At 38.7% G+C, this 20,460-nt stretch overlaps 1 protein-coding gene across 8 annotated transcripts in view; it reads left to right on the top strand.

The window, feature by feature from the left end:
• The window catches only part of cadm1b (cell adhesion molecule 1b), a 621,285-nt gene that overhangs the window by 459,673 nt on the left and 141,152 nt on the right, over positions 1-20,460 (top strand). For all 8 annotated transcript variants that reach the window (XM_062059921.1, XM_062059918.1, XM_062059920.1 and 5 more), the window contains one exon: positions 10,458-10,595. In XM_062059921.1, the coding sequence (XP_061915905.1) occupies positions 10,458-10,595 (138 nt within the window). The remainder of the gene's footprint in view (positions 1-10,457; positions 10,596-20,460) is intronic.

The raw sequence follows: 20,460 nt of genomic DNA, 5'->3' as shown, positions 1-20,460 counted from the left end.
ATGTGGGATTTACAATATTAACTATGACAAATAAAACACTGAATATTAACAACATATGAACGTCGCTCCTCTTTTAGGTGGGATTTACAATATTAACTCTGACCAATAAAACACTGAATATTAACAACAAATGAACATCGCTCCTGTTTTATGTGGGATTTACAATTGTAACTATGACCAATAAAACACTGAATATTACCAACATATGAACGTCGCTCCTCTTTTATGTAGGATTTACAATATTAAAACTATGACCAATAACACACTGAATATTAACAACATATGAACATCGTTCCTCTTTTACGTTGGATTTATAATATTAACTATGACCAATAAAACACTGAATATTAACAACATATGAACGTCGCTCCTCTTTTACGTGGGATTTAGAATATTAAAACTATGACCAATAACACACTGAATATTAACAACATATGAACATCGCTCCTCTTTTATGTGGGATTCACAATATTAACTATGAACAATAAAACACTGAATATTAACAACATATGAACGTCGCTCCTCTTTTATGTGGGATTTACAATATTAAAACTATGACCAATAACACACTGAATATTAACAACATATGAACATCGTTCCTCTTTTACGTTGGATTTATAATATTAACTATGACCAATAAAACACTGAATATTAACAACATATGAAAGTCGCTCCTCTTTTACGTGGGATTTAGAATATTAACTATGAACAATGGAACACTGAATATTAACAACATATGAACGTCGCTCCTCTTTTACTTCTCAGACCAGCTCCTCGTATGTTGTGTATATTTTATAATCAAGCAAAACGCAACACAAATGTAACAAAACAGCAAAATATGAATGTAAAGTGTACTAAACACCTACAATAAACACGTAAAAATCTGCTTCCGCATCTGTTTCTGACACACGCGTTTCGGGCTGGCGGCTCTGAAAACAAACCCCACCCACTGTGCTTTGTTCCTGGTCTGAGCTGCTGTGACGTAGATTACTGTAATAACTCCTAGAGCACCCAAAAGTGCAGATTTCAACCATTGAAATACTTTCTATATATAGTTCAAGACTTACGGTCATTTAAAAACAGCACTGCACATCATAATGGCGGCTACAGTTTTGATGTTAAAGGTTTAAAAAAATGTAGAATGTCCGGTGGGCCGGATTGAAAATCTTAATGGGCCACACGTGGCCTGCGAGCCGTATTTTGCCTAGGTCTGATCTAACCCCTCCTCTCACACGTATCCTGCTGCATTACGGCAGGCGAATCTGAATACGTAGTCATCTTTGATCCTGTTATCTGTAGCACCAGAAACTAAAATGTCAGCCAATTAGGCGTCCTCAGCGCTCGGCAGCCCGACGGAAAAGGAGCAGATGCTGAATCCGATGGCGTCGTCCGCGTCGGTTCTGGCAGCTGTGTTGACTCTGTGAATCCTCCTGAATGTTGACTTGGCTGGTCCAAAACTGTTCCCCTTTGAGAGTCAGCTGTGCCTCCGCGCTGATGCTTTGCAGTAAAATGACTCTAGTTAGGCTTTATGATACACGCCGACATCCCGGGAGGGACTGAAAGGCATTAAAAGCCCTTTAAAGTAATTACTTTACTTGTACAATTGAGGCCCACAGTAGCTGCAGTTCTATCCCGAACTTAGGGTTGTATTGAAGAGTCCTTGGAATGAACTCCCCCGCTGACATTTGGCTTTCAAGTGACTAGAGTTCAGCCCGATGACTAATTCGAGCAATAAAGGGAAAGTATCCCGCTTTCCAAGCATGGAGGGGTTATTTGGCCTAACACGGGAATACGGTTTTCATATTTAAATCTCCACTCATTCAACCCGTTTCAGCGTTTTAAAGATGAATGCAGCAAACTTCTCAAACTGTGCAATCTTTTCAACCGCGCTGACCTTTTTTTTTGGATACCAGGAGACGCCGCAAAGAAGTTTACTGACAGAAAAGTTCATACGAAAACATTTCATAGTATTTAACGCTCGTCCACGCCTAAAGGTCAACTTGAAACGTATGCGGGGAAGATGCATTCATTTCAATGTGTCTGCGCTCTTAAAGGCTGAATAAAAATTGCAGCTTCACGACATCGCGGCTTAAAAAAAATATATATACACACTACCGTTCAAAAGTTTAGGGTCACCCAAACAATTTTGTGGAATAGCCTTCATTTCTAAGAACAAGAATAGACTGTCGAGTTTCAGATGAAAGTTCTCTTTTTCTGGCCATTTTGAGCGTTTAATTGACCCCACAAATGTGATGCTCCAGAAACTCAATCTGCTCAAAGGAAGGTCAGTTTTGTAGCTTCTGTAACGAGCTAAACTGTTTTCAGATGTGTGAACATGATTGCACAAGGTATTTCTAATCATCAATCAGCCTTCTGAGCCAATGAGCAAACACATTGTACCATTAGAACACTGGAGTGATAGTTGCTGGAAATGGGCCTCTATACACCTATGTAGATATTGCACCAAAAACCAGACATTTGCAGCTAGAATAGTCATTTACCACATTAGCAATGTATAGAGTGTATTTCTTTAAAGTTAAGACTAGTTTAAAGTTATCTTCATTGAAAAGTACAGTGCTTTTCCTTCAAAAATAAGGACATTTCAATGTGACCCCAAACTTTTTAACAGTAGTGTATACTGTATATTAAAAAAAAGCATATTTTTGGCCTAAATTAAATCAAGGGTGAACTAAGGGTAAGATACCATATTTTTTGGACCATAGGGTGCACTGGATTAAAAGGCGCACTGGCTATAAGCGGGTCTATTCAGGTCTTTTTTCATACAAAAGGCGCACCGGATTATAAGGCGCATTAAAGGGTCCTATTAGTGTCAAAAGATGGCGCTAACTGTTTTAATGACATTCACACTTTACTTCAATCAATAACTATAGATGTCCGATAATGGCTTTTTTGCCGATATTGTCCAACTCTTAATGACCGATTCCGATATCAACCGATATATACAGTCGTGGAATTAACACATTATTATGCCTAATTTTGTTGTGATGCCCCGCTGGATGCATTAAACAATGTAACAAGGTTTTCCAAAATAAATCAACTCAAGTTATGGGAAAAAAATGCCAACATGGCACTGCCATATTTATTATTGAAGTCACAAAGTGCATAATTTTTTTTAACATGCCTCAAAACAGCAGCTTGGAATTTGGGATATGCTCTCCCAGAGAGAGCATGAGGAGGTTGAGGTGGGCGGGGATTTGGGGCAGGTGGTAGCGGGGGGTGTATATTTTAGCGTCCCGGAAGAGTTAGTGCTGCAAGGGGTTCTGGGTATTTGTTCTGTTGTGTTTGTTGTGTTTCGATGCGGATGTTCTCCCGAAATGTGTTTGTCATTCTTGTTTGGTGTGGGTTCACAGTGTGGCGCATATTTATAACAGTGTTAAAGTTGTTTATACGGGCACCCTCAGTGTGACCTGTATGGCTGTTGACCGAGTATGCCTTGCATTCACTTGTGTGTGTGAAAAGCCGTAGATATTATGTGACTGGGCCGGCACGCAAAGGCAGTGCCTTTAAGGTTTATTGGCGCTCTGTACTTCTCCCTACGTCCGTGTACACAGCAGCGTTTTAAAAAGCCATACATTTTAGTTTTTGAAACCGATACCGATAATTTTGAAACCGATACCGATAATTTCCGATATTAAATTTTAAAGCATTTATCGGCCGATAATATCGGCAGTCCGATATTATCGGACATCCCTAGATATAAGTAAGAACTTTACACGACTTTATATTAGAAATGGCAACAGCGGAAGATGAATGCCACATAAGAAGATAGAGAAAAAGAAGAAGCTTATTGACTACAATTGCGGACACGCGCACATTTTCAGGACTTATGCAGATCCCAAATACACATCAGCAGGTACCAGATAAGATAAGAAAAGTTGGTTTTGCATAATATCGCGAAACAAAACGCCAGGTAATATGTCTGCTAACAGGTGCCATTTCACGGTCCTTATACACACACCATAGTAATACTCGTATGTTGAAGCACAGTACAATCCATCAAGCGGTGCGGCTTCGTAGCTTCCCAAAGTCCTACTAAAAACATTTTGTTAGATTTTTGAGTGCCGTGTGTAATGTTCTATATTTTCAATAGAACATTTAAAGTTTAGGTGTTGTTTACTGCCATCATATTGCAGTCTACACATATCTCTTATGTATGGCTGCCATCTACTGGTCACACTTATCATAATACCATGTACCAAATAAAATTGCTTCAAGGTCAGTAAGCACAACCAGAATTATGCCGTACATTAGGCGCACCGGCTTATAAGGCGCACTGTTGATTTTTGAGAAAATTAAAAGATTTAAAGTGTGCCTTATAGTCCGAAAAATACGGTAATCTTGGCACTACTGTATCTTCAAGTTGAACATGTTTTAGCAGAACAACTTTTTGATTCGCTCCTGCCTCATCAATGACACATCCCCACATTGGGGAGCCTTTTGGTGTGAGTAATGTAAAAAGACAAGACATTCCAGGACAATGCAGGACACTCTAACAAGACGGAATGCTAACAACACGGCTAATGGTCGTAGCTGTGACTGTGGCCTAGTTGTTAGAGTGTCCGCCCTGAGATCGGTAGGTTGTGAGTTCAAAGCCCGGCCGAGTCATACCAAAGACTATAAAAATGGGAGCCATTACCTCCCTGCTTGGCACTCAGCATCAAGGGTTGGAATTGGGGGTTAAAATATCACCAAAAATGATTCCTGGGCGTGGCCACCGCTGCTGCCCACTGCTCCCCTCACCTCCCAGGGGGTGATCAAGGGTGATGGGTCAAATGCAGAGAAAAATTTTGCCACACCTAGTGTGTGTGTGTGGCAATCATTGGTACTTTAACTTTTTAAGTGGACCAACTTTTGGCATAACAACACACGACCGTGGTTTCAGTATTTCCTCATAGTGGAATAAAAAATAAAAAATTGTAATCGCTATATTATTGATGGTATACTGATTCAACCTTTGGTATCGACGCTACCAGTAATGGATCGATTTACCCTCCCCGAAAATATACGCCTGGCCGCTACACAGCAACAGAGCACCGTTTGAGTATCTTCTTTGTAGACGCTTATTACCGTATTTTTCGGACTATAAGTCACAGTTTTTTTCATAGTTTGGGCGGGCTCCAGTGCGACTTATGTTTTTTTTCCTTTTTTATTATGCATTTTCGGCAGGTGCGACTTATACTCCGAAAAATACGGATACTTGTTAATTTCCTGTTAATAGCTCCTTACTTTCTGTTGTAACATGGTTCTACCTACACTTCTTAAAGTTGACTAAGCACCTCTTGTCTTGTTCCATGCTAGCTTAGTGATTAGCATGCCTTCCTGTCTGCGCCTGCTTTGCTCTTACTCGGTGTATAACATGTTTAGCCTCGTCCTCCAGTGATAATATATAATGTAGTTTATATGCCGCAATGCCGACTGTTAACTTAGGGGAGCAGCTCCTAACTGTTTATAAATATACAGTAGGCTGCTAGCTGTCTTTGTCAGCTGGGGGACCAAAAATAAAATACTGTGGTGTCAACCAGCTCAGCTTTTGTCATCGGCCTTGGCCGATCACGCACCTTTTCATAAAAATATACTGATCGGTGCATCTCTACGTATTCATCAATATTTTTTCTTACCAGACTCTGGACCAGCCCTGGGCATGCGACCCTTTAAGCCTTTCAATCTGGCCCGCCGGACATTCCCAAATATTTTTTAAAAATCTTTAAGATGGAAACTGTAGCTGCCATTATGATGTGCAGTGATGTTTTTAAATTACTGTGAGTCTTGAACTATACAAAGTATTTCAATGGTTGGAATCTGCGCTTTTGCATGATATACTAGTTACCAGGGTAATCTAATTAATTACTATGGTAATCTAAGTCACAACCTGAAATGCGGATGTCAGGAAAAGACGTGAAAGGAGATTTTACAACAAAGTTCTAAAGCTTAATGATGTATCAGATACCGTATTTTTCGGACTATAAGTCGCTCCGGAGTATTAGTCGCACCGGCCGAAAATGCATAATAAAGAAGGGAAAAAATATATATAAGTCGCACTGGAGTATAAGTCGCTTTTTTGGGGGAAATGTATTTGATAAAAGCCAACACCAAAAAGACATTTGAAAGGCAATTTAAAATAAATAAAGAATAGTGAACAACAGGCTGAATAAGTGTACGTTATATGAGGCATAAATAACCAACTGAGAACGTGCCTGGTATGTTAACGTAACATATTATGGTAAGAGTCATTCAAATAACTATAACATATAGAACATGCTATACGTTTACCAAACAATCTGTCACTCCTAATCGCTAAATCCCATGAAATCTTATACGTCTAGTCTCTTACGTGAATGAGATAAATAATATTATTTGATATTTTACGCTAATGTGTTAATAATTTCACACATAAGTCGCTCCTGGGTATAAGTCGCACCCCCGGCCAAACTATGAAAAAAACTGCGACTTATAGTCCGAAAAATACGGTATATCAGATTGTAGGTGGGGTTTTTTTTTACCCTTCACGTTCATATTTCATTGTGTTTTTTGCATTTTTGTTGCGTTTCGCTTGATTGTAAAATATGTGGATGGAGAGGGGGTGTGATGTTCATATGTTGTCAATATTTAGTGTTTTATCGCTCATAGTTAATATTATAAATCCCACATTCTTTATTTTCATGTCCCGTTCAGTAAAAAAATGTAAAATTCCATTCCGTTTTTGAAAGAGGTCTGTCATACGTTTTTAGCTTTCAATCAGACATTATTGTGAGGTTTTGTGTACACATACAGTCGTGGTCAAGAGTTTACATACACTTGTAAAGAACATCATGTCATGGCTGTCTTGACTTTCCAATCATTTCTGCAACTCTTATTTTTTTGTGGTAGAGTGATTGGAGCACATACTTGTTGGTCACAAAAAACATTCATGAAGTTTGCTACTTTTATGAATTTATTATGGGTCTACTGAAAATGTGAGCAAATCTGCTGGTTCAAAAGTATACATAGCGCAATGTTAATATTTGCTTACATGTCCCTTGGCAAGTTTCACTGCAATAAGGCGCTTTTGGTAGCCATCCACAAGCTTCTGGCAAGCTTCTGCTTGCATTTTTAACTACTCCTCTTGACAAAATGGTGCAGTTCAGCTAAACTTTCCTCCAGAAAGTCTTATCTTTGTCCATGTGATGTCCGGTGAAACAAAAATGGAGCTGTTTGGCCACAATACCCAGCAATATGTTTGGAGGAGAATAGGTGAGGCCTTTAATCCCAGGAACACCATGCCTACCGTCAAGCATGGTGGTGGTAGTATTATGCTCTGGGCCTGTTTTGCTGCCAATGGAACTGGTGCTTTACAGAGAGTAAATGGGACAATGAAAAAGGAGGATTACCTCCAAATTCTTCAGGACAAGCTAAAATCATCAGCCCGGAGGTTGGGTCTTGGGCGCAGTTGGGTGTTCCAACAGGACAATGACCCCAAACACACGTCAAAAGTGGTAAAGGAATGGCTAAATCAGGCTAGAATTAAGGTTTTAGAATGGCCTTCCCAAAGTCCTGACTTAAAGGCCTACTGAAACCCACTACTACCGACCACGCAGTCTGATAGTTTATATTTTAATGATGAAATCTTAACATTGCAACACATGCCAATACGGCCGGGTTAACTTATAAAGTGCAATTTTAAATTTCCCGCCACACTTCCGGTTAAAAACGTTTTATTATGCTGACGTATGCGTGTGACGTCACGAGGACAAGGGAAGTATTTGGAGCCCGTAGAAAAAGCTCTGTTTTCATTTCATAACTCCACAGTATTCTGGACATCTGTGTTGGTGAATCTTTTGCAATTTGTTTAATGAACAATGGAGGCTGCAAAGAAGAACGTTGTAGGTGGGATCGGTGTATTAGCGGCTGGCTGTAGCAACACAACAAGGACTACTTACTTGGATAGCAGACGCCTAGCCGATGCTAGCCGCCAAACCCACGGATGAAGTCCTTCGTCGCGCCGTCGATCGCTGGAACGCAGGTGAGCACGGCTGTTGAGGAGCAGATGAGGGCTGGCTGGCGTAGGTGGAGCGCTAATGTTTTTATCATAGCTCTGTGAGGTCCGGTTGCTAAGTTGCTAAGTTAGCCTTAGCGTCGTTAGCAACAGCATTGTTAAGCTTTACCAGGCTGAGAATTATTAACCGTGTAGTTACATGTACATGGTTTAATAGTATTGTTGATCTTCTGTCTATCCTTCCAGTCAGGGATTTATTTATTTTGTTTCTATCTGCATTTGAGAACGATGCTATCACGTTAGCTAAATGTGTCACCGATGTATTGTTGTCGTGGAGATAAAAGTCACTGTGAATGTCCATTTCGCGTTCTCGACTCTCATTTTCAAGAGGATATAGTATCCGAGGTGGTTTAAAATACAAATCCGTGATCCACAATAGAAAAAGGAGAGAGTGTGGAATCCAATGAGCCAGCTTGTACCTAAGTTACGGTCAGAGCGAAAAAAGATACATCCTGCACTGCCTGTAGTTCTTCACTGTAACGTTCCTCATCCACGAATCTTTCATCCTCGCTCAAATTAATGGGGTAATCGTCGCTTTGTCGCTCCGAATCTCTCTCGCTCCATTGTAAACAAAGGAAAATAGTGAGGAATATTACCTCCTGTGACGTCACGCTACTTCCTGTACAGGCAAGGCTTTTTTATCAGCGAGCAAAAGTTGCGAACTTTATCGTCGATTTTCTCTACTAAATCCTTTCAGCAAAAATATGGCAATATCGCGAAATGATCAAGTATGACACATAGAATGGATCTGCTATTCCCGTTTAAATTTTTAAAAAAAATTTCAGCAGGCCTTTAAGCGTGTGCCGAAAAAGCAAGTCCATGTCAGAAAACCAACACATTTAGCTGAACTGCATCAATTTTGTCAAGAGGAGTGGTCAAAAATTCAAGCAGAAGCTTGTGGATGGCAGTATTTGCTCCAATCACTCTATCACAAAAAAATAAGTGTTGTAGAAATTATTGGAAACTCAAGACAGCCATGACATTATGTTCTTTAATGTTAAAGTACCAATGATTGTCACACACACACTAGGTGTGGTTAAATTTGTCCTCTGCATTTGACCCATCCCCTTGTTCACCCCCTGGGAGGTGAGGGGAGCAGTGAGCAGCAGCGGTGGCCGCGCCCGTGAATCATTTTTGGTGATTTAACCCCCAATTCCAACCCTTGATGCTGAGTGCCGAGCAGGGAGGTAATGGCTCCCATTTTTATAGTCTTTGGTATGACTCGGCCGGGGTTTGAACTCACAACCTACCCATCTCAGGACGGACACTTTAACCACTAGGCCACTGAGTAGTAGTTTACAAGTGTATGTAAGTTTTGACCACGACTGTATGTATACATAAGTATATATATATATATATATATATATATATATATATATATATATATATATATATATATATATATATATATATATATATATATATATACTACCATTCAAAAGTTTGGGGTCACATTGAAATGTCCTTATTTTTGAAGGAAAAGCACTGTACTTTTCAATGAAGATAACTTTAAACTAGTCTTAACTTTAAAAAAATACACTCTATACATTGCTAATGTGGTAAATGACTATTCTAGCTGCAAATGTCTGGTTTTTGGTGCAATATCTACATAGGTGTATAGAGGCCCATTTCCAGCAACTATCACTCCAGTGTTCTAATGGTACAATGTGTTTGCTCATTGGCTCAGAAGGCTAATTGATGATTAGAAAACCCTTGTGCAATCATGTTCACACATCTGAAAACAGTTTAGCTCCTTACAGAAGCTACAAAACTGACCTTCCTTTGAGCAGATTGAGTTTCTGGAGCATCACATTTGTGGGGTCAATTAAACGCTCAAAATGGCCCCCAAACTTTTGAACGGTAGTGTGTGTGTATATATATATATGTATATATATATATATATATATATATATATATATATATATATATATATATATTTATTTATTTTTATACATAGATAGATACAGTATATTAACCCCCAGACACATTTTTTTCTCTAAATTTGGGCCCCCCGAGTCAAAATAATTGCCCAGGCCTGCTCTAGACCAATTGTATTACTTTTATTGTTTTATCCTTCCTAAAATAAGCGAAACAATATTCCAACGGAACAGGAAAGTCCAAACATAATTTCCTTAGTTTCAAGTGTTTTTGCAAAAATAAATAGGCATTATAAAACCTACTGCACATAAGCCCTTCATGTCACATATGTAATCTTAAATCATCTGGCCCAAGAACAAACAATAGAGATATTTAAAATAATATACTGTAGCTGCTGAGTGTCCAGGAATCAGCGCTAATTGGAAACCACGTTGCTAAAAGTCTCTGATTGTTTTTTCAACATCTGCCATGTGTACTCCAAGAACAAAAATGGACGTTTTGTGTCTTCCTCATTATTGTGCAACAGTGCCTCCAGGAAACCCAATCATCGAGAGCCGCGAGGACGTGGTCAGCGAGGGCAACGAGACGGAGCTCACCTGCACGGCTATGGGCAGCAAGCCAGCTGCCTCCATCAGATGGATGAAAGGAGAGATAGAACTGAGAGGTGGGTCCACATTCTGCCTCACTGATTCCGCACCATTGCTCCGCCACAGCGGGTGCTCTGGAGGTGAGAACAACATGTAGTAAAAAATTAAAAAAAAGAATGATTGTTCACCTAATTACTTCTTAATGACGAACAAAGAGTTAGTGACATGGTGGAGGACAAAAAAGACTTAGATATGGCGAGACAAGGGCTAAGTGTTGACTGATGATTGGTGTGGATTTTGCAACTTTACGCTGCATTAGGGTGGAAAACAGACCGCCTTAAAGGGGAACTGCACTTATTTTTTTTGGAATTGTGCCATTATCGGTATCGGATCGGAAGTGCAAAAACAATATCGGTATCGGATCGGAAGTGCAAAAACCTGGATCGGGACACCCCTAATATATGTATGTATATATGTATGTGTATATATATATGTCAGGGTTTCCCACACATTCATTTATTTGTGGCGGCCCGCCACGAAAGAATTATGTCCGCCACAAATAAATAAAATAAAAAAAATAAATACTTTTTTTTTTTTTTTTTTTGTCCTCTCCAGCTTCTCAGGCAAATCATATAGTTGATGTAGATGCCCATATCGGCTGTTCAGATTTACTTTACAAAAGAGAAGTGTAGGATACTTCTCTTGTTGCCTTATTTGTATTTGACTTTATTAAATGTATTTATATTAGAAACACAACATGTGTATATAACAAAGGGTGCAAAGTCTGCAGGCAGTAGGAAACACATGGTTAAGTGTAGGGAGTAAAACCGATGGCAGTCTAAAGTTCAAGATTTTTGGAGCTCTTTGTTCAGTGGATCAGATGTTTGATGAAGCTCTGTGTCTATCTACCACCACTACTGTTTTCTGTTTATTTGTTACTGACTGTGGCAGGACACATCTGCCTCTGTTTCACTTTATGTTGCTGGTAAATAATATGGTTGTAGTAGTAGGCTAAAGTCAAATTATTTAGTATGCACTAATTAAAGGGGCAGAGCTTTGAGACATTTTAGCTTTTATATTTTATAAGATATATTTTTTGTAAGAACCACAATTAATAAATATATTTCAGTGAATAACTTATTGTTCAAATCTGTATATAAATATGTACATAAAGTGTTGTAATTATATTGTACGTTTTAAACAAAACTGTTATTATTAATTAGCAAGTATACATTTTTTGAGCCTTTTTAGAGAAAATCAAATCATTGTAGTAAATTATGCAAATTACTCGATGATGTCATGGTGACCACGCCCATAGCCACGCCCCCACCGCCACAGGTATCTTGGCAGTTTATGGGAAACACTGTATGTATATACTGTATATGTGTATATATGTGTATATGTATGTATATATATGTATATATATATGTATGTATATATGTATGTATATGTATATATGTATGTATATACTGTATATGTATATATACAATATATATATATATATATATATATATATATATATATATATATATATATATGTATAATGTCATAACAAACATGTTCATAACAATATGTAATATGTTCAATATACCCTATTCTGGTCATTTAACGCATTTCCGGCACTTATTTCCTTAATACATTTATTTTCGTTTCCATATCAACACACTTCCGACTTCCGGCAATAAATGTGTGTTCCTACTTCCAGAAACTAACGCGAGTGCGTTCTAATCATGACAGACTTGGTAAAAGAAAAAAAATGTTGTATAAAATTAAGATTCCCAGCTTTATCTTTTTGAAGCTGAACATACGGAGGATGAACTACTGCTTCTAGAAGCAAGCACAAAGAAGAGGGTGAAGCGTTTGAGAAGACGGAAGCCGGGAAGGTGAGGTCGGCGTGACTTTGACGCTGTAAATGAGGAGCTTAGAGCCAAGCTATTTCGACATAAATGGAGTGCTTACCCAAGCTAAACGGCCGGCTTGACCAAACGGACAACTGTCCATCGAGTGAGTCACTATAATATCGATCACGATATATGCAGCACTTCATGCTTGTAAGTACAACTACAGTACATACATTGCCGAGCTAGCTGTATACAAACGAAACATAAAATGTGGGCTAATACTTTACAGTATATGATTGTTCATGTTTTTCAGTCAGTACAGATTGGTGTCATATTGCAGTGGTGTGCATTACAAACATAAAAGCCTTTTAGCTCATGCCGTCGCAAGGCGATGTGTTACTACTAGGGCTGCAATTTACGATTAATTTGATAATCGATTAATCTGTCGATTATTACTTCGATTAATCGTCGGATAACAGAGACAAACTACATTTCTATCCTTTCCAGTATTTTATTGGAAAAAAAACAGCATACACGTTGCAGTTTATAAATAAAGGTTTATAAAATAAAAAAAATACAATTGCCTCTGCGCATAGCATAGATCCAACGAATTGATGACTAAATTAATCGCCAACTATTTTTTTTATCGATTTAATCGATTAGTTGTTGCAGCCCTAGTTACTACGCTAGAAAAAGAGTTCCTCTGTGTTTGTTCTTACGATAATGTCGCTACAGCTTGGTTATTATTTATTATCATTTACCAAACCTAAAATAAGTATTGTTGGTGTTTTTTAGAAGCATTTTTAAAGTGATTTAGAGGCAGAATAGATTGCTCCCATTAGCTGCATTGCTAGCCACCTAGAACAAGCCGATTTTTACAAATTAGAATGCAAAAAAGAATCAAAACCTTTTGTCTTCTCCTTTTGGGAACGATAGGCAACATTTCCCAAAAAAAAGTGCAGTTCCCCTTTAAGGGGATGTTGAAAGTGGTTATCTATGATGGTATTCAATTTGGTGCTGATCTAATTAAGATCATGTGTTTGTACACCAAAAATAGGTCACAGATTATTTTGGCTCACAGTCAAATGAGATCTTAAAAATATTTGTCTCTGTCTTAAATTTTAATGAAGTTGTGACATTTCTCTCTTTTAAAGTCAGTGTCAATCAAATGACAGTTGATCTTATTATTGCAAACTGACTTTTATTATACAAAACCCAAAACCAGTGAAGTTGGCATGTTGGGTAATTCGTAAATAAAAACAGAATACAATGATTTGCAAATCCTTTTCAACTTATATTCAATTGAATAGACTGCAAAGACAAGATATTTAATGTTCACACTGAGAAACTTTTTTTTTTTTTTTGCAAATAATCATTAACTTGGAATTTAATGGCAGCAACACATTGCAAAAAAGTTGGCACAGGGGCATTTTTACCACTGTGTTACATGGCCTTTCTTTTAACAACACTCAGTAAAGGTTTGGGAACTGAGGAGACACATTTTTGAAGCTTTTCAGGTGGAATTTTTTTCCCATTCTTGCTTGACGTACAGCTTAAGTTGTTCAACAGTCCGGGGGTCTCCCTTGTGCTATTTTAGGCTTCATAATGCACCACACATTTTCAATGGGAGACAGGTCTGGACTACAGGCAGGCCAGTCTAGTACCCGCACTCTTTTACGATGAAGCCACGCTGTTGTAACATGTGGATTGGCATTGTCTTGCTGGAATAAGCAGGGGCGTCCATGATAACGTTGCTTGGATGGCAACATATGTTGCTCCAAAACCTGTATGTACCTTTCAGCATTAATGGTGCCTTCACAGATGTGTAAGTTACCCATGTCTTGGGCACTAATACACCCCCATACCATCACACATACTGGCTTTTACACTTTGCACCTTGAACAATCCGGATAGTTATTTTCCTCTTTGTTCCAGAGGACACGACGTCCACAGTTTCCAAAAACTATTTGAAATGTGGACTCGTCTGACCACAGAACACTTTTCCACTTTGTATCAGTCCATCTTAGATGAGCTCGGGCCCAGCAAAGCTGCCGGCGTTTCTGGGTGTTGTTGATAAATGGCTTTGGCTTGGCATAGTAGAGTTTTAAATGCACTTACAGATGTAGCGACAAACTGTAGTTACTGACAGTGTTTTTTTTAAAGTGGTGATATCCTTTACAAACTGATGTTGCTTTTTGATGTAGTACCGCCTGAGGGATCGAATGTCCGTAATGTCATCAATGTGCAGTGATTTCTCCAGATTCTCTGAACCTTTTGATGACATTACGGTCCATAGATGGTGAAATCCCTAAATTCCTTGCAATAGCTGGTTGAGAAATGTTGTTCTTAAACTGTTGGACAATTTGCTCACGCATTTGTTGACAAAGTGGTGACCCTCGCCCCATCCTTGTTTGTGAATGACTGAGCATTTCATGGAAGCTGCTTTTATACCCAATCATGGCACCCACCTGTTCCCAATTTGCCTGTTCACCTGTGGGATGTTTTAAATAAGTGTTTGATGAGCATTCCTCAACTTTATCAGTCTTTTTTGCCACTTGTGCCAGCTTTTTTGAAACATGTTGCAGGCATCAAATTCCAAATGAGCTAATATTTGCAAAAAAATAACATTTTCCAGTTTGAACATTAAATATCTTGTCTTTGCAGTCTATTCAATTGAATATAGGCTGAAAAGGATTTGCAAATCATTGTATTCTGTTTTTATTTACCATTTACACAACGTGCCAACTTCACTGGTTTTGGGGTTTGTATACGTACAGCATCATAAACAACTTGGAAGATGCCCAGTGGGGTTGTAGTCATTTTCATTAGCAAACATTGGTTGCTTGCTCAGCAGAAATACTATAAAGTGATCAAGCCACATATTAACAGCTTCATTTTACAGAATGTCTCTCATAAATCATTAGCCTTGGTTGCAAATTGTAAAGTGGTTATTCACAAGGCTCGCTAAGCACGCTGAATGCTGATGGATTGGTATAGCCATACATCTGTTGGCTATAAATAGAAAATGCTAGGTCAGTGTTATGAACTCATTTCCGCATCATCAGAGGTAAGTAATCTACGGGGTGTCGAATAATCATTATTGCCGCTCAGTTATGATTAAGGGTCATCAATTTTCCATGATGTACAGCAAGTTGAGGATATTAATTTTGGTCGTATCGTGTTCAGCCAGAGTGGTTGTCCGCAGGATTGTCGTGAAATGTATATATGTGTTAGAAGGAGGAGGATTCATTGGGCTTGCAGGGAGATTGCATATCTAGACACCGGCCAATCTGACTCTAAATGCCATCTGTGCCTTCCCTGGAGGAGTCGGTTTTCTGTTGTCTTGTGTAGGTGTGCAAGAGACAATGCGTTGGCTTCAACGGTGAAATTACATGTCCAATTGGCAAACTAGCAAGATATATTACTATGAACTTTTGTAGGCACTCTGCTGACCAGTTAAAATGCAAACTCACTGACAGTTAAACTTTGTTAGATGGAGTTTTGAGCCTAAATGGCTGCTACTAAAAGGAATTGACGGAAGGGCACCACCAGGAGTGGAGCATGCGGCTTAATTTGATTCAACAAGGCGAACCTTACCAGGCCCGGACACGGAAAGGATTGACAGATTGATGGCTGAGATAAGGACCTCAGGTACTACGTAGCGAACAAACTGGCAACAGAATATAGATGACATAGTCAATTTGGTGTTTCAAATTAGCACAATGCTAAAAGTTATGTTGGTTCAGTTGGTAGAGTGATAGGTCCCCCAACCAGATGGTTGCGGGTAGAGATGTCCGATAATGGCTTTTTTGCCAATATTCCGATATTGTCCAACTCTTAATTATCGATTCCGATATCAACCGATACCAATATATACAGTCGTGGAACTAACACATTATTTATTATGCCTAATTTTGTTGCGATGCCCCGCTGGATGCATTAAACAATGTAACAAGGTTTTCTAAAATAAATCAACTCAAGTTATGGAAAAAAATGCCAACATGGCACTGCCATATTTATTATTGAAGTCACAAAGTGCATTATTTTTTTAACATGCTTGGAATTTGGGACATGCTCTCCCTGAGAGAGCATGAGGCGGTTGAGGCGGGCGGGGTTGAGTTGGGGTTGGGGCGGGGGGTGTATATTGTAGCGTCCCTGAAGAGTTAGTGCTGCAAGGGGTTCTGTTGTGTTAATGTTGTGTTACGGTGCGGCTGTTCTCCCGAAATGTGTTTGTCATTCTTGTTTGGTGTGGGTTCACAGTGTGGCGCACATTTGTAACAGTGTTAAAGTTGTTTATACGTTCACCCTCAGTGTGACCTGTATGGCTATTGACCAAGTATGAGTACATTCACTTGTGTGTGTAAAAAGCCATAGATATTATGTGATTGGGCCGACACGCAAAGGAGCACACCCCCAGTATTGTTGTTTGGGTGGAAATAGGGAGAAATTCGGGAGAATGGTTGCCCCGGGAGATTTTTGGGAGGGGCACTGAAATTCAGGAGTCTCCCGGGAAAATCGGGAGGGTTGGCAAGTATGACTGGGAGACGCAACTGCTCTGTACTTCTCCCTACGTCCGTGTACCACTCCGTACAGCGGCGATTTAAATAGTCATAAATTTTACTTTTTGAAACCAATACCGATAATTTCCGCTATTACATTTATAAGCATTTATCGGCCGATATATCGGCAGTCCGATATTATCGGACATCTCTAGTTGCGGTTTCGATCCTCATCCCCCACCTCGTGACCATGTCGAAATGCCCAGGTGGGGCAAGATACGTAAACCCCAGTAGGTTAGCATACAAGTATAATCTATTTACCATTTACTAATAAGTAAAAGACCAGTTATCCCAGTGCATTCTGGAACTTGTAGTATAATATTACCAGTGTGTATGTTATACAGAAGAACTAATCACTTAGACATTAAAGAGGTTATTTTAATCTCCATTTAAAACACTACTTTGTGCTCTAGATTAGAGGTTCGTAACCTTTTTGACCTCAGGGTCCAACTTTTCCACGACAAAGTGCCCCAGGGCCCACTCAAATATTAACATTGAATTAGTTTTCTGACTTATGATTGTAATCATATTTAATAATTACACCTAACCTACTTACAGTACAATTAGGTTCATTAGGTCTTCAAGTAATTATGCAATGTGTTGTTCTTATAGACAAACCTGTGTTTATTTACACAGGTCTGGCTATAAGAACAACAAACTTCATAAGCTACCTATACTTTACAACCTTGTCAAATGATGTGAAACCACATTTTACCCACAAAAATTATTATTTATTTAAAACATCAACCATAGGCTTAGGTCAGGCTGATTAGAAAAAGACATACTATGTACTGCATAGGAAGAGACTCATAAACAACAGATTAAATTTATTTTTACATGCAATGACAGTGTTTCCCACACATTCATTTATTTGTGGCGGCCCGCCACGAAAGAATTACGTCCGCCACAAATTTTAAAAAAATTAAAAATTAAAAAAATACGTTTTTTATTTATTTTATTTTTTTTGTCCTCTCCAGCTTCTAAGGCAAATCATATAGTTGATGTAGATGCCCATATCGGCTGTTCAGATTTACTTTACAAAAGAGAAGTGTAGGATACTTCTCTTGTTGCCTTATTTGTATTTGACTTTATTAAATGTATTTATATTAGAAACACAACATGTGTATATAACAAAGGGTGCAAAGTCCGCAGGCAGTAGGAAACACATGGTTAAGTGTAGGGAGTAAAACTGATGGCAGTCTAAAGTTCAAGATTTTTGGAGCTCTTTGTTCAGTGGATCAGATGTTTGATGAAGCTCTGTGTCTATCTACCACCACTACTGTTTTCTGTTTATTTGTTACTGACTGTGGCAGGACACCTCTGCCTCTGTTTCACTTTATGTTGCTGGTAAATAATATGGTTGTAGTAGTAGGCTAAAGTTAAATTATTTAGTATGCACTAATTAAAGATATTTTATAAGATATATTTTTTGTAAGAACCACAATTAATAAATATATTTCAGTGAATAACTTATTGTTCAAATCTGTATATAAATATGTACATAAAGTGTTGTAATTATATTGTAAAATGGATGGATGGATGGACGTTTAAAACAAAACTGTTATTATTAATTAGTAAGTATACATTTTTTGAGCCTTTTTAGAGAAAATCATATCCCTGTAGTAAATTATGCAAATTAATCGATGATGTCATGGTGACCACGCCCATAGACACGCCCCCACCGCCACAGGTATCTTGGCAGTTTATGGGAAACACTGAATGATGTTGTTCTAAAATAAACTAAATGAGTATTGAATATGTTTCTTAAACAAACTGTCAAGTGCAAATTAAAATACAGCTTTACATTTTTAGTCATATTTTTTTGCACTTAAGAAAAATTATTGTGTTTGATTTCTCTCGCTTAAGAAACATCTCTATGACTTTAGCTCCAGACTTCTTCCGTTTGTTTGAGATTGTCATTACTGCCACAAGTGGTGAAAAAGTGTATTACAACTGAGTACCTCTACGGCCATACAGCCCACAGCTGTGAAACAGATTTTTTTTGGCGGCACTCTAGGGCAGGGGTTCTTCCCTAGGGGTTCGGTGAGTCGGTCTCAGGGGTTCGGCAGAGCCGCCGCCGCGGAAGTCAAGACACACCCGACTCATCGTGTAAATAAAAACGTCTCCCTATCGGCGTATCAAGGATACCCCAAACAATGTTCCCTCTAATTTTCCATACGCGTGAGCAAACGCAAAAACTCCTTGAGCATTCAGTGGAGCACCATGTGAGCGACGTCAGACGTGCACATGCACTGTGGCCACACCAGCAGCCCACCTGTCCCAAACCTGACTAAATAACAAGCTGACATAGGCTCCAGCACCTGCCCCCCCGCGACCCCAAAAGGGACAAGGGGTACAAAATTGATGGATGGATGGATGTTTTATTATTATAATCAAATGACAGCAGTCATTTCCATGAGATTATTTTCTAATATAAGTGTTTTGGCCCACTTACGATGACAATAACAAAAAAAATGTGTTTTTCATGAGCTGTGTACTAGTATTGTATGCCTGTGTGGAAAACGAAGAAAAGTAACAGACTTTTCTGTGAAAAAATGACATGAGAGTGGCACTTGCCAAGATGAGGCCACGCATATCAATCCAATCCAATCCAATCCACTTTATTTATATAGCACATTTACACAACAAGAATGTTTCCAAAGTGCTGCACAGCCATGTTAAAAACAATATTAAAAACAATATTATGCTACAATAAAAACAAAGAATAAATGAATAGAAAACCAATACAGAGACAATATAAAAAATAAATATGATTAAAAACGATTTTAAAGGGTAAAACCAATTAAAACAGTAAAATAGACATCAAAATTTATAAAAAAAACACAGAGGACAACAGAGGACAGAAGACCACACAACTGTGTTAAGTGTTAAAAGCCAAAGAATAAAAGTGGTTCTTAAGACGAGACTTAAAACACTCCACTGTGGAAGCAGTTTGAACATGGAGGGGCAGAGTGTTCCAGAGTTTAGGGCCGACCACAGAGAAGGCCCTGTCTCCCCTGGTTTTAAGTCTCGTCCTGGGCACCACGAGCTGGAGCTGGCTCTCGGACCTCAGAGCGCGCGCAGGAGTGTAAATTTGGATGAGGTCTGAGATATACTGAGGTGCCAGTCCATGTAAAGCTTTAAAAACAAACAGCAAGGATTTAAAATCAATTCTAAAATGAACAGGGAGCCAGTGCAAACTCGGAAGAATTGGGGTTATATGCTCGCGTTTCCTGGCCCCTGTTAAAAGTCGTGCTGCCGCGTTCTGGACTAACTGCAACCGGGAGAGAGCTTTTTGGCTAATGCCAGCATAAAGTGCATTGCAGTAGTCCAGGCGACTTGAAATAAAAGCATGCACCACTTGTTCAAAAAGATTAAAAGATAAAAATGGTTTTACCTTTGCTAAAAGACGAAGATGTCAACACGGAACGACACAGGAAGTCCTTCATACTGACAGCCATCAGACTGTATAAAGCATATGTTCCTTTTTGACTGTACTTAAATGTATAATAGACTGTATTTACATTATACACATGTGAATA

This window comes from Entelurus aequoreus, linkage group LG10, assembly GCF_033978785.1.
Source record: "Entelurus aequoreus isolate RoL-2023_Sb linkage group LG10, RoL_Eaeq_v1.1, whole genome shotgun sequence".
NCBI classification, from domain to species: domain Eukaryota; kingdom Metazoa; phylum Chordata; class Actinopteri; order Syngnathiformes; family Syngnathidae; genus Entelurus; species Entelurus aequoreus.
Note: the sequence above shows the minus strand (reverse complement) of the source record. Positions and strands in the feature narration are given on the sequence as shown.